The following is a 15,161-nucleotide window of genomic DNA, read 5'->3' as shown; positions in this document are numbered from 1 at the left end:
AGAGGGGAAAGATTTAATAGGGACCTGAGGAGCATTTTTTTCAAATGGAGGGTGGTGGGGAGGTGGAACCAGCTGCCAGATGAGATAGGTACGATAACAACATTTAAAAGACATTTGGGCAGGCACATAGATAGGAAAGGTATATGGGGCAAATGCAGGCAGGTGGAACTAGTGTAGATGGGGCATTTTGGTTGGCATGGGTACATTGGGCCTGTTTTCGTGCTGTGTGACTCTGAGCCTATCGACTCATCTGCTACCAGTATAGGGAGTGAGCCTGCCACCTACAGTGTATGTGTACTCTCGAAAATATTGAAAAAAAGACAAACACAGATCTGAACTAAACCAAACAGACATTTTTGGCTAAATAAAGAAATTAAAGGCGTATTTTGTGCAGACCTTTTACTGACCTCGGGACATTACAGAGCACTTCACAATTAATGAGCCACTTTTGAAGCAGCTTGGCTCATTGTTGTGATGAAGGAAACATGGCAGCTCATTTGTGCACAGTAAGTTGCATAATCAGCAAAGAGATAACATGCAAGCAGCCTGTTTTACAGGTTTGTTGAAAATGAAACATTCAATAAATGCTGTGCCTCTCAGTGCTGCCATGGTGTGCCAATCTTGAGTGGAACATGAACCATTGTTGCAATGGTGAATATGATTCTTATGATAACATAATGCACAAAAGCATGAACCATTTGTCGGAGACACAAGGAACTGCAGATGCTGGAATCTTGAGCAAAACACAGAGTGCTAGAGGAACTTGGTTAGTCAGCCAGCATCTGTGGAGGAAATGGAGTGGTGATGTTTCGAGTCGGGACCCTTCTTCAGACTGATTGTGTTCCGTCCGGGGCAAGATTTAATCAACCTTTTAGGGCTGATTAACCGAGCTTGGCATTTAAGAAGTGCTTTCCAGGGAATAGTGGATGGGAAACAATCCGATTGAGAAGACAGCTCTGTTCTGTAGGGTAGTAGCCACGACAGGGTGAACAAAACAAGAACTGGTGATCGAACAGGTGACTCCCAATCAACATCAGAATGTAAAAATCTAAAATTGGCAGGTGAAAAGAAGCTGAGAGTGAGAGCAGTTCAGGCAGGAAAGGGAATAATAGTGAGGGCAGTGGAAGTGTAAAATATACAACAAAACTTTTACTCCAAGTTGGAAAAAAGAACAGAAGTAAAATTGAACAATGCCCACTGGGTTCATGTGTGTGAAATGTGTTTGAAAATACAAACTATTACTGTGTTTAGCAGGTGTGATAGTGATGGATGTTACTGAATATTAATTCATGTTAGTGAATTGGGTAACATACTAAAGTGTTCCTAATTCAGCAAACCACTACTTTTTTAAATGTAGTGATTAATATTTGGGTCAGACTCCAAAGCAAAAGCTCACTCTGTGACTGGTGCCTGAATAAGAAAGCAAAGATGCCAACTACAGAGTGAATCATTGCTTCGTTGTCATTGATATCTTGTCATTAGGGGATCTTAGTGGCACAAATTCTGATTAACATTAACTTCAATGTTTGTTCGTTAACATCTAACCAGTCAACGAGGGGATTGATTTTATTTCTAATGAGGATAATAAAACATTGCATGTTCATCTCCCAGCAGCTGAACTCAGTAATGTGTTCATGACAATATTCCAGCCATATTTCAATAACATAACAGAGCAATGCTATCTCTGCATCTTTGTGAATTCTTTGCACATCTTATTCTGTATTGTTTATTAAGGTTTTATTCACAAATGTAGACATTGTTTAGAAATTTCCATGGTTTCCCTGGATGATGTTATTCGCAGAGCTCAAAGGTAGGAAACTCTGGAGTAGATGACGGGTTTAAGTGACACCCCAGAGATGCGAGCACTTAACCTTAGCTGATGTTTTGTGACAGAGATACCAACATTCAGGTGAAATGCTCAACTGGAACTTTTCTGTCGTTTCAAGTCAATGTAAGATGTGAACCTTGAGATATTCTCCCTGGTCAACATTTATACCTCAAGTAAATATATAGTATAACTGGTCACTTTTCTTATCATAGTTTGTGTTGGAAGAATGGGGCGAGGAAAGTGGAGATGTAGAGAATGTGGAGAAGGGAGAAGGGACTTAGACGAAGGGATTAAAAGTACCATTAGCAAATTTGCAGATGATACTAAGTTGGGGGGTAGTGTGAATTGTGAGGAAGATGCAATAAGGCTGCAGGGTGATTTGGACAGGTTGTGTGAGTGGGCGGATACATGGCAGATGCAGTTTAATGTAGATAAGTGTGAGGTTATTCACTTTGGAAGCAAGAATAGAAAGGCAGATTATTATCTGAATGGTGCCAAGTTAGGAGGAGGAGGAGTTCAACGAGATCTGGGTGTCCTAGTGCATCAGTCAATGAAAGGAAGCATGCAGGTACAGCAGGCAGTGAAGAAAGCCAATGGAATGTTGGCCTTCGTAACAAGAGGAGTTGAGTATAGGAGCAAAGAGGTCCTTCTACAGTTGTACCGGGCCCTGGTGAGACCGCACCTGGAGTACTGTGTGCAGTTTTGGTCTCCAAATTTGAGGAAGGATATTCTTGCTATGGAGGGCGTGCAGCGTAGGTTCACTAGGTTAATTCCCGGAATGGCGGGACTGTCGTATGTTGAAAGGCTGGAGCGATTGGGCTTGTATACACTGGAATTTAGAAGGATGAGGGGGGATCTTATTGAAACATATAAGATAATTAGGGGATTGGACACATTAGAGGCAGATAACATGTTCCCAATGTTGGGGGAGTCCAGAACAAGGGGCCACAGTTTAAGAATAAGGGGTAGGCCATTTAGAACGGAGATGAGGAAGAACTTTTTCAGTCAGAGGGTGGTGAAGGTGTGGAATTCTCTGCCTCAGAAGGCAGTGGAGGCCAGTTCGTTGGATGCTTTCAAGAGAGAGCTGGATAGAGCTCTTAAGGATAGCGGAGTGAGGGGGTATGGGGAGGAGGCAGGAACGGGGTACTGATTGAGAGTGATCAGCCATGATCGCATTGAATGGCGGTGCTGGCTCGAAGGGCTGAATGGCCTACTCCTGCACCTATTGTCTATTGTCTATTGAGAGAGGGGGAGGGATAGAGAGAATTTAGGAGGAAAGGGGAGGAAAAGGGGGTGAGAGAGAGGAGAGGGTGAGAAGGGGCAGGATAAAAGAGAAAGGGGATGGAGGGAAGAAGGAGAGAGATAAGGGAGAGAAGAGGAGGGAAGGGAATTTGGAGAGGGTAGATAGAGAGGGGAGAGAGAAGAATGGGGAAGATAATTTTTAGGTGTCTTCTTCCCTCCTCACCTTTCTCCCACACCCCCTCCCCTGTGCTCCACCTGGACTTGCACATATTTCTCCCCTCCCCCTGCCCTTCAGCCCAACTTGTCCACAATGGACAATATGTCTCAGCTACCAGCATTTGGTCCATACCCCCCCAAACCTGTCCTATTCATGCACCTGCCTAACTGTTTTCTAATTGTTGTGATAGTCCCTGCCTCAATTACCTCCTCTGGCAGCTTGTTCCATACATCCACCATCCTTTGTGTGAAAAAGGTACCCCTTGGATTCCTATTAAATATTTCCCCCTTCACCTTAAGCCTATGCCCTCTGGTCTATTACTTGCCAGGCTTTGTCCTGCCCCTCCTCTCTTCCAGCTCTCCTCCCCCGCCCCCCCCCCCCTCCACAATCAGTCCGAAGAGCGTATCTATCTATGTTCTCCATACTGCTGGAACCGCAGTCTTTTTTTCCTCCAGCATGTTTACGAGTTTATCTCTGTACTGTATCTCTCTAGGATTCCATGCCTTGACCAATGGTTTATAATAACAATCTAATAGTTCATGGTCCCCATAGTTGACATATTACTTAGAAGACATTCCCTCATTTTCTGCAATTAGTTGTTTCGGATCAATTTCCTTCTCATTTTTATATACCTGTTACTGAGATTCATAAGTTTTCGACCTCTATTTTGATTCAGAATGAGTTTCAAGGGTGACAAATAGCCCATGTAAGGGCAAAAAAAGAAGTAATAAACGAGGGACAAAATTCACGTGGCAGCTGAAAGGTTTATTCCAATCTGACCAATATCAGGCCTGTAATCTGACGAACAGTGAGCCTGAAATTTGGCTGGATGACCAAATGCTATGTTGATAAGAAACGCAATCCATCACATAACACACACTGTTCCAGACAAGGCTACAAATATCTCCTTATTCTGTGTATTATTTTGCAGTTATTATTTTGCATGTAAATTGGTTCTCGGTTTTCCACCAGATTGCTGTGTTCTTTTCCCTCATTGACCGGTCATTCTAATGCAAACTGCATTAACACCAGATCCTAGCAGATTATTTTTACTGAAACTGCCAAAAGCCATGAAATCTTCACTCAACTACCGTCGATGGAAACAAGAGGTGGATTTGCAGCATGTGCCAACATCAGAACAGAAAAACTATGACAAATTCTACCTTGTTCTCAGTGGAACAATGCCTGTGGCAATGAAAAGCAAATCTACTGGAAGTAGACAATTCAAGTCTCTTTTTCGCTTATCCATAGATGACGCTCTCATTTCTTGCATGACAATGCAAGGTGTATGACCTTGAGGATGGCACAGATGTTCAATTCAAGCAGGACATTTTGTCAGAAACACCTTGTTAGTTGTTGCACTGCAGTGCAGGAAGTGACAAGATGCCCTGGTGTATTTGCATTATCCACATTCTCTTCTGCTGAGGTGCTGGAAGAATTTTCTTAACTGCACTTCTGAGGTTAATATCGTGGAGATTTCATGTTGAGGAATGTTGTGTATCTGATGTTTATCTATGAGCTAAGCATCAGTCATTCCCCGACAGAGTTTGAGTGCCTTTGACAGTGAGTGCCCAGTGTAAAATATCAATGAAAAATGTTGAGAATAACCAACCATTGAGTGCCTGAGTAGTCCGACAGAAGGCTGGCTGGTAGATTAATTGCCCAATGTAAATTGTTGCAAAATGTAGGTGATTCCGAGTAGATTTGATGGGAGAAAATAGGGAGAAATTCCAGGGAATGGATTACTCTATGAGTTTTTATGAGCCTACAGATTTCTGATAGACTGAAGTGGCCTCTTTCTACACTGTCACAGAAATATGGAAAAATATAGACTTCAGAGCGCAAGGTGTGCGAGTTATTACTTGAAGAGAGCTGGGCTAAATTTGAGTCATAAACCCCAAGTGGTGCATCATAAATGCTAAACATAAAATAAAGTCCATAATAGTGATAATCTGGAGGATTTTTTTTCACATGGATGAGGACCATTTGAGGTAATTTCCCTCACTTTCAAGGTGTTATAAAAATGAACTTGGGCCTCTTTCAAAAATAATTCAGCTCTACTGATTCATTTGGACCCTGCCAGAAATGTCACATTTCATCAGAACCTTCCGCAGGTTCAATTTAATGTAACTGTCCTTTATGTAATGCTGCATTTCTCTGGGCCACTTTGAGTCTGTTAAAGTCCTTACATCGGATGGCATTAAAACCACTGCAAGTAATCTTGAAGCAGTTTCTCTTTGCCTAATGTGCTCAACTTGGTTTTGTTAATTATCAAGGGCTGCTGGCAATGTTTTAAATGATTATCATTTTGCAATGGCAGGAGACACATTCCCCTGAAAACCCTCGCTTTATTGATAGATGAGAATAACGAAAGGCTTGGATAGAGTGGATGTGGAGGGGATGTTTCCACAAGTGGGAGAGTCTAGGACTAGAGGTCATAGCTGCAGAATAAAAGGGTGTTCTTTTAGGAAGGAGATGAGGAGGAATTGCTTTACTAAGAGGGTGGTGAATCTGTGGAATTCTTTGTCACAGAAGGCTGTGGAGGCAAAGTCAGTGGATCTATTTAAGGCAGAGATAGATAGATTCTTGATTAGTACATGTGTCAGAGGTCATGGGGAGAAGGCAGGAGAATGGATTTGGGAGGGAGAGATCGGTCAGCCATGATTGAATGGTGGAGTAGACTTGATGGGCCGAATGGCCTAATTCTGCTCCTATCACATGAAATTATGAGATCATGGAAACGTTGCTTACTGAAGTACACCATTCAGTTCCTTATGTTTATGCTGCATCTTTGCTGGAGTAATCCATAACGAATGCTGATTCTCTTTCCTGTCATTAAGATAGTGTTAATGTGCAGGGATCGCTGGTTGGAGCGGACTCGCTGGGCCGAAGGGTCTGTTTCCACCCTGCATCTCTACACTAAACTAAACTAATATCGTTTCCTCAATCAATGACTGGGTAAATGTAAAAATTGTCCCTAGTGGGTGTAGGATAGTGTTAATGTGCGGGGATCGCTGGGCGGCACGGACTTGGTGGGCCGAAAAGGCCTGTTTCCGGCTGTATATATATGATATGATATGATATGAAAAGATTATCCTGAAGTCACTTTGCAACGTGTCAAATCTGGTTGTGTGCAAATTCATTGTCATGACTTTTACATCAGAAGAGTGCAAGTTAAAAATACTTTGTTGATGTAAAATGCTTTGGGCGTTGTTAAGTTTATGAAAGGTGATATGTAGATGCAAGTTTTCCTTTATTCTTTTTATAGGTCCAAAACCAGTTTTCTTCCTCCCAAGTATACCACAACTACCAACATATAATTCAGATTATTCCTACACTGAATTCCAAAAAGAAAGAAACCTAAATAATTTTCATGTGATGAGTCACAGTCATGCAACATGAAAACTATCTCGTGGCCTATTGAGTCCTTGCCCACAATCAAGTACTCATCTGTACTCATCCTATATCCATCCCAGTTTATTCTGCACACCATTCAATGAATACCCCACACTCCTACAGATTCTTCCGCCTACCTACACACGAGTTACAGGTGCCAAGTCTTTGGGACATTGGGACATTGGGACAGTGTTCCTGGAGGAAAACCACATGGTCACAGAAAGAATGTGCAAACTTTGCACAGACAGTGGCTTAGATCCAGATAGAACATGCGGTGTTGGAGCTAAGTCTCCACCATGGCAAAATGCTAATTACGTTCATCATTTGGGTAGACTTCTCCACGGACTGGCATGGTTAGTAGAGATGTTGCTTCACAGCGCAAGAGACCTGGGTTTGATCCTGACCTCGGGTGCTGCCTTTATAGAATTTGTGATTGTGTGGGTTTCCTCCAGGTGCTCCAGTTTCTTTCCACATCCCAAAGATGTGTGGGTTTGTTGGTTAATTGGCCTTTGTCAATTGCCCTAAGTGCATAGGGAGTGGATGTGAAAGTGGGATAATATAGAACTAGTGTGAATGGGTTGTTGATGCTTGGTGTGGATTCAGTGGGCCAAAGGCCTGTTCTCATGTTGTACCTCTAAAGTAAAACTAAACTAGATGATTATTTTCGAATCAATATACTCTGGAAATTTTACTCTGGACACTCACTCATCAAACTCTAACAGGGAATTACCTACAATTTGCTCATACATCTATATACTAAAACTCTTGTTTGTTTGTTCCTGAACTACAGCCAAAACGGTACACGATAGCGCATCAATTTTAGGCCCACCTTACTCACCGTCATCCCTTTGGTGCTAATGGAAGAAGTTTCATTGAAATCGGTGTAATATTTTAAAAGTTATTCACATTTTAAAGTTTAAATCTATCTCCTAGGGAGGGAGGGGAGGAAAGGGGGGTTGAGGGGGATGGAGTGGGGGGGAGGAGAAGGGGAGGGGGAGGAAGGAGGAAGGGGGGAGGGAGCGGGGAGGGGGGAAGTCGACGGGGGGAGAACGCATGTCAGTGAGGTTAAAAAAAAGAGGAAAAGAGCCGAGTGCTTGCGTGAGGTGTACAGCGGGGGTCAAAAAATTGGAACATTTTTGAAAATCTACACACAAAATTACCAGTTTCAAGCCTCTTTTAGTTAATTACAGACATTTAAGTATAAACAGACATTACAAAATAATGTGAATATATCACTGTACACTAATAACATTTAAGTAAATTCACACATTAATTGAAAATCAGCCCAAAAAGGTGTTAATTGGCTTTTCTGCTGTGTTTTATATTTTAACCATGTCTTCATTAATTTATTTATATGGTCTTACACTTAAATTTAATATTTACTCATTACAGTTCCACCACTGATTTTCTGGCACTCTTGGTTCCAGAGCTTTGCTGGTTTATCTAGCAGGCCAAAGAAGTTGGCTATGGGTTTATTCACAAAATGCTGGAGTAACTCAGCAGGTCAGGCAGCATCTCGGGAGAGAAGGAATGGGTGACGTTTCGGGTCGAGACCCTTCTTCAGACTGGCTATGGGGATAGATTTGCTGGCTCCAGCTGGGCTGGAGTTCCAGAGCCCCGGCCGCAGGTTGCAAATTCAACCCACCGATTGGCCATGGAAGTCCTGATGAGGTCGAGATTGGCTGCCTTGCCCAGCCTAGGTGCCACATTTTCGGGGAGACTTCCAGGGCGCGGGGGATTTCTCGCGGAACCCCTAGCGACCTCTAGTGGAACCCTAGTGTTCATTACAAGTCTATACATCGTTTATTTATTTTTCTTTCTTTTTTCGATCCGAATTCTCCGTTTATTTGGCAAAGTGAAAAACTCGGAAATCATGCAAAAATCGCGGAAAATGGATTTTAAAAACGCGGAAATCCACGGAAACTCCACATGCCTGGGGAGGGGGAGAGGGAGGGGAGGGGGAGGAGAGGGCGCTGCACCAATGCAGAAGACGTTTGGGCCCAATGGGTCCACTAGGTTTAGTAAACATTAAAAAGACAGAAAATCTCAAAATTAAATCAGACTTAAAAGTGCAGATAAGAATAATTTTTCCAGTAACGTAGCAGAAGAGGAAATGGACAGTGAGAACACACCAGGATACCCTGTTACTTCCTGTACTACAGTGCAACAACTAGCGTGAAGATTACAACAAAAATCCCTCCCTGTGGGGATGAACAGTAAAATCTGTCGCTAAAAACCAGATCAAGTATCTGTGTGCACCCGTAATTTAAATCTAGCGAAGAAATCCAGGCCTGGATAGAATGGATGTGGAGAGGATGTTTCCACTGGTGGGAGTATCTAGGACCAGAGGTCATAATCTCAGAATTAAAAGCGTTCAATGGATATTTTTAAGGCAGGCATAGGTTCTTGATTAGTACGGGTGTCAGGGGTTATGGGGAGAAGACAGAATGGGGTTAAGAGGGAAAGATACATCAGTCGTGATTGAATGGCAGAGTAGATTTGATGGGCTGAATGGTCTAATTCTGCACCTATCACTTCTGAACTTATGAAAAAAAATTGAATGGCAAGAGCAAAATCACAGACTATCTTTGAGCTGCATGAAGTCATGATTTGCTCCATGAGACTTCTCTGCAACTGGCTGGCTAACACATGGAGGAGTCTCGATTTATGCTGTGATGCCCAGCAACATCTGTGATCTTGGACAATGCAGGCTGCAGAATTCAGCAACAGGAGGTCGTCAAACCAAATGTTCTCTTGGTTCGGACTTTTCAACCATTTAATGACCCTAAACCAGCACCAATCAATTTCAGGACACCTGTCTCTCCGCTTTTCACTGGACAAGCAAAACCGTGAGTTAATCTTTTTGCTTTGAACGATGGGAAAGAAATTCAAGCAATGTGTTTGGTATTAGTATCTTTCAGCAGATTTCGTTGCACTGTTTTTTTACAAAAGTTGGAAGAAAGAAAGCCAGCCAGCATTCTGACAGTTTGTTGGAGGGTTGGCCAACCAATCAAATGTTTTAAATAAATGAACCCCTGGCTAACTGACTGCAGTGTTATTCTTGTAAGAGCCACCTACCTGCAATGTACAACCATAGGCCCAGCATCTGGAGGGTTGCAAGCCTTCACACGCCGTAGGAAGGCCAGGAATGGCGTAGGGTGCTCTGGAACCCCGTGATCAGGCCACGCTGTGAATTGAAATTGTCGCACTTCCCTCTTTTCACTGGAGCCGATCTGTACGGGAAAGGTGGGTTTACTTACAAACTGATCAGCACATTCACAACAGCCCAATTTTAAAAAAAAAGGTTCATGTTAGGCAGAAGATAGACACAAAATGCTGGTGTCGATGCGGGACAGGCAGTATCTCTGGAGAGTAGGAATGGGTGACTTTTTGGGTCGAGACCCTTCTTCATGTCAGGCAGGCTGGTAAGCTGAGGTTTTCCAGTCACCTGTACACAATTACTTTCTGCCAGTTGCAATTCAAATTACACTATTTGTTGGCTTCAGTTCTTAAAGTAAGACTTGCCTTCCAGGTTTAACGACCTCAGGTTCAATTTAAACACAGAAAATGTGGACATCTGACCTACAGATGTCAGACTGCAGTCAGTCCCTTCACCTAATGAACTAAAATGAGTCTGTAACCACAAATGTTTGCTGACTGCCTGCAACAAGATGTATTTATGGCAGTGCTTGCTTCTCTTGAACTTGATTCGAAGGGAAAAGATCTTTGTTTAACATCCCCCTCAGACTACAAGGCAGCCAGGTCTAGTGAAAACAGATATACTTTACTGCTGGGACACCAAGGACAACTAGGGTGAGAAAAGAAGTTTAGACACTTTTGAAAAAATGTTAAATGAGCAGAAGATGTACCTTGTCTAATGTTAATGTTCTCACGCAGTAAGTTGCTAGTTCAACCGTATCCTGCAGAGTGACTTGGATTAATCCCAAGGTTTCTGTACCTCTGGAAGGCCAATACTGGTCACATTTCACCTGCAAAAATAAAAAGGATTAGGATACCTTCCGGATAATAAACTAATAAACGATGTTCTTCAAATATATTATTAATTAACTGTTTTTAAAAAAAATCCACTCAGTCACGATATTGAATTCATTGACTTTATTATGAATTAAATTATTTAATTGTATGAAAACTGAACTCAGAAGAAAATCCGTAATACTGGTAAATCAATCTTTTAAATCTTAATTTAAATTTTAAAATCTTATTTATCCTTGGGATATTACTGCTGAGGTGACCCGTTGTCTTATTAAATACATTTCATTGTACCGTTGACCCTGTGCCAACCTACATATGACAAATAAAATTTATTATTATTATTATTAATCAATCAAGAGTTTTCCAAAGTGAGTGACACTTGGGGATATCTGATGTTTAAAGATAAAAAAATCTCTCTTGGTTACAAAGTGTTCCAAATGTTGCCTCTGCCAACATAAAGGGCATTTGGATCCAGGTGCTGCAAGAAATGGTAGGTTTATTCAAACAAAGGCCAAGGTAAAATTTTCATCCATTTAATAACTGTTGACACGAGTGCCATTTAATAAAGAGCGAGTTTGGGTGTTTTTGCAATGCAGGATCAAAAAAGTGCATTGCAATTTTGTTTTCAATGTTGCATAGAAGGCAAAGCAACAGCTGGAAAAAAACCCCCAACGATGGCTACAGACAGAGAGGTGGGTACGGGCCTGGGAACTACAAAAGGATTTTTTAAATTGCAAAATATCATTCATTTTTACATTAGAGTTATATTATGCAAACCTTTTGTAAAATGTGAAATATTTTTTAAAAACCTGCAAATGATGTGAAGCTAAAACAAAACCAGACAATGCTAGAAATCTCAGTCAGCATCTGTGGAAAGGGAAACAGTCAATGTTTTGGGTCTGCCACACTTCGTCAAGACTTTTTCCTTTGCAGAATCCGTTTCTTGCTATAAACATTTGCTCCTGGTTCCGTCACATAGTCATAGAGTCAAACAGCGTAGAGAAAGGCCCTTCGGCACAACTTGCCCGCACAGATCAGCATGTCCCATCTACACTAGTCCCACCTGCCCACATTTGGCCCACATCCCTCTGAACCTGTCCTATCCACGTACATGTCTAAATGTTTCTTAAACGTTTCGATAGTACCTGCTTCAGCGACCTCCTCTGGCAGCTCATTCCATATACCGACCACCCTTTGTGTGAAAAAGTTACCTCTCAGCAAATCCCTTGTTAAATCTTCCCCTCCTCACATTAAACTTATGTCCTCGGAACATACTTTGGTACTGCAGAATAGATCTAACCTCAAACTGTCTTCTGCCCATTGCATTGTTATTTTTACATAATTTTACATAAGACGGTTCACCTCCTGGAATGCAGGTTACAGATGCAAAATTATCTAATTACCATTAAATCAAGGTTTACAGAGTAATATTGCTAATTTATGCTAGCCAACCTTATCTGCTCAAACAAATGCATCCTCAGGATAATCTATCTATCTATATATATATTACTCAAACTCTCTGTATGAATGTTTGTGTGTATGTGTGTTTGACCAGAGCATAACTTTTATGGTTCGCACAGCCAAAACGGTACACCATAGCGCCACAATTTTTGCACCACCTTACTACCATTATCCTGCCCATAATATGTAACAACTCTCATTCAAATTGAAGCTACATTTTTAAAGCTACAGACATTTTAAAGTTTGTGAATTCACTTCATAACCCATTTCCTCAGGCTCCTCAGCGTGTGACGTCACAATGCCCCACCTTCCACTTCATTTGCTCCTCACTCGCCAAAACAAGATGGCCGCCGGCAGCGCCGCCGCCGCCGCCCGCCCGCGCTCAGTCCTTCCCTCTCCCCTCGCCTGGGGCCGGGCGAGGGGAGGGGAAGGACTGAGGACGGGCAAGGGGAGACAGGCGAGGGAAGGACTGAGGTCGGGGCCAGGGGGTGGGGGCAGGGGGGAGTGGGGGGAACAGTAGGGGTGGGGGGGAAGGGGACAGTGGGGGGAAGGGGACAGTGGGGGGCAGGAGAGAGTGGGGGTGGGGAGGAGGGGAAAGTGGGGGTGGGGGGAGGGAGGGAGGGTCAGGAGAGGGCGAGGGGGGATAGGGCTCACTCAGTGATGACACCCTCTCCCCTTCTCTCTCCCCCCCTCTATGAGGAATGGGCCCAACGGGTCCACTTGGTCTAGTATGTACTAAAAAGCTGAATTACAGGCTGATGGGATAACAAACTAATAAAATACAGAGACATAGCATTTTATATAAGCTGTTAAATGGGCCGATATTATAATTATACTAATTACTACTGGTTTTGCTGGAGGGTAGTGGTTGTGGAATGCTATTATTTTTTATTGCAACGGATAGATTTTGAAAGCAAACATATCTTTTTATTGCCACTACCAATACTTAAATATATAAAAAGCAATGTGTTAATCATTAGGTCCTTATCACAAGAACAATTCCAGGCAATGGCAGAAACAGCTACTGAGGGCTAAAGTGTTACCAGCATCAAATGAACGATAATTTATACAACATTCTTTGTTTTCCCTGTGAGTAATTATGCAAAACGTTCCAACTTGACACCGATGGTTCCATTCTAACAATAGGGCTGTTTATCCTGCCTGCGCAATTTTAGATATGGGATTCTTTACGAACCTCTGCATCGTGACAAAAACTAATATATTACTGTCACATTTTCCAATTTCTTCACAGCACACTAAATTCATCATTTTGCTCCAAACTGCTATGTTGCATGCAGTTCAGCTCAGAGTTATATTTCCGGAATTGAACGAACGCGGAAATAAAACTGATTACTGTTTAATCCTACCAGAATTTTGTGATAAATTTATTTACTGAGGAAAGGTTTTTCCATTTGTTCCTTCCTCCCAATGCATGGGAGCGTGCACAAATTTTTAATGGAAAATAATAACTTGCAATTCATATTTTGCAAATATTCAGTTATGCACTGTCGCCCTGTTATCAGCTGTAGCACTTCGAATTTTGTTGTACCTTGCGTACAATGACAATAAAGGCATATTATTATTATTATTATTATTATTATTATTATTATTATTATTATTATTATTATTATTATTATTATTATTATTATTATTATTATTATTTTATTTTCAGTCAGATCAAGTATAATCTCACTGCATGCAATTTCCAGGAAACCGATCTGGAAGGGCTGAGGCATAAATAGGTACTGCTTCTCTCTGTGATCGCGATAACTCACTTGGTCCATAATAGCTGGAATTTTATCCTGAAATAGAGTCGCAAAAGAGAAGCATCAAGAAAGTTGAACCTCACATCTCTCACTGATAGAATGAAAGATACAGCATGGAAACAGGTCCTTTGGCCCAACGTGTCCAAGACACGCATTGATCACCCGTTCACATTAGTTCCATGTTATCCCACTTTTGTGGCCATTCCCTGGACACCAGGGGCAATTTATAGAGGCCAATCAACCGACAAACCTTTATTTCTTTGGGATGTGGGAGGAAACTGGTGCACCCGCAGTAAATCCATGTGGTCACAGGGAAAACTTGCAAATTCCATGCAGACACAGCATCTGAGGTTTGGATCGAACCCTGGTCTTGGTCTCTGTCAGGCAGCAGCTCCACCAGCTGTGCCCCTGTGCTACCCCTCTTGAAGAATGACTACTTATTGTGGCTTCAAGAAGAGGGTAAGGATGGTCCACGATCTCTATCATCCACTGATGGCCTGATCAATGTTCAGTAACTGCCTAACCATTTTCCTCTCCAACAGTTACACAAGACATTGGTGAGGTGTATTTGTGTTCAGTTTTGGTCACTTTGCTGCCAGGACTTGAGGGCCTGAGCTACAGGGAGAGGTTGGGCAGATTAGGACCTTATTCCTTGGAGCTGCGGAGGGATGATCTCATTGAGGTGTATAAGATCATGAGGGGAATAGATGGAGATGACAGTCTTTTACCCAAAGTATAGGATCAAGAACCAGAGGACATAGGTTTAAGGTGAAACGGTAAAGGGTTGTTTTCCTTGGAGCCAAGGAGGTTGAGGAGTGACCTGAAAGAAGTTTATAAAATGATGAGAGGTGGAGATAGTTCAGTTTAGAAATACAATGTGGAGACAGGCTGTTGAACCCACCGAATTTACACTGACCAACGATCACCCTTACTCTTGTTCTATCTTAGATACGAGGGGCAATTCACAGAAGCCAATTTATCTACAAACCTGCACAGCTTTGGAATGAGGGAGGAAAGCAGAGCATCCAGAGAAAACCCAAGTGATCACAGGGAGAATCTATAAAGTCTACACAGACAGCATCCTGTAGAACTCAAGTCTCAGTGAATTGCCACAACATCAAATTAAATAATAGCCAGACCAGCAACCTTAAGCAGTTGATGGCTCCCTTAAATAGCTTCAGTGGATTACCTTTCACACAACTTTACATTTCACTGAGCCAGGTTAAGAGAGAGCCTGTCCCAATACAGCAACATCAGC

General features: G+C 42.2%; 1 protein-coding gene across 29 annotated transcripts in view; it reads right to left on the bottom strand.

Annotated features, from left to right (window-relative positions):
* The window catches only part of LOC144591791 (receptor-type tyrosine-protein phosphatase delta-like), a 1,768,335-nt gene that overhangs the window by 31,230 nt on the left and 1,721,944 nt on the right, over window positions 1–15,161 (bottom strand). For all 29 annotated transcript variants that reach the window (XM_078395814.1, XM_078395847.1, XM_078395838.1 and 26 more), the window contains 2 exons: window positions 10,553–10,672; window positions 9,762–9,916 (listed from right to left, as the gene is read on the bottom strand). In XM_078395814.1, coding sequence (XP_078251940.1) covers window positions 9,762–9,916; window positions 10,553–10,672 — 275 coding nt within the window. The remainder of the gene's footprint in view (window positions 1–9,761; window positions 9,917–10,552; window positions 10,673–15,161) is intronic.

Source organism: Rhinoraja longicauda, chromosome 3, assembly GCF_053455715.1.
Source record: "Rhinoraja longicauda isolate Sanriku21f chromosome 3, sRhiLon1.1, whole genome shotgun sequence".
Lineage (NCBI taxonomy): Eukaryota > Metazoa > Chordata > Chondrichthyes > Rajiformes > Arhynchobatidae > Rhinoraja > Rhinoraja longicauda.
This window is presented reverse-complemented; position numbering and strand designations above follow the sequence as displayed.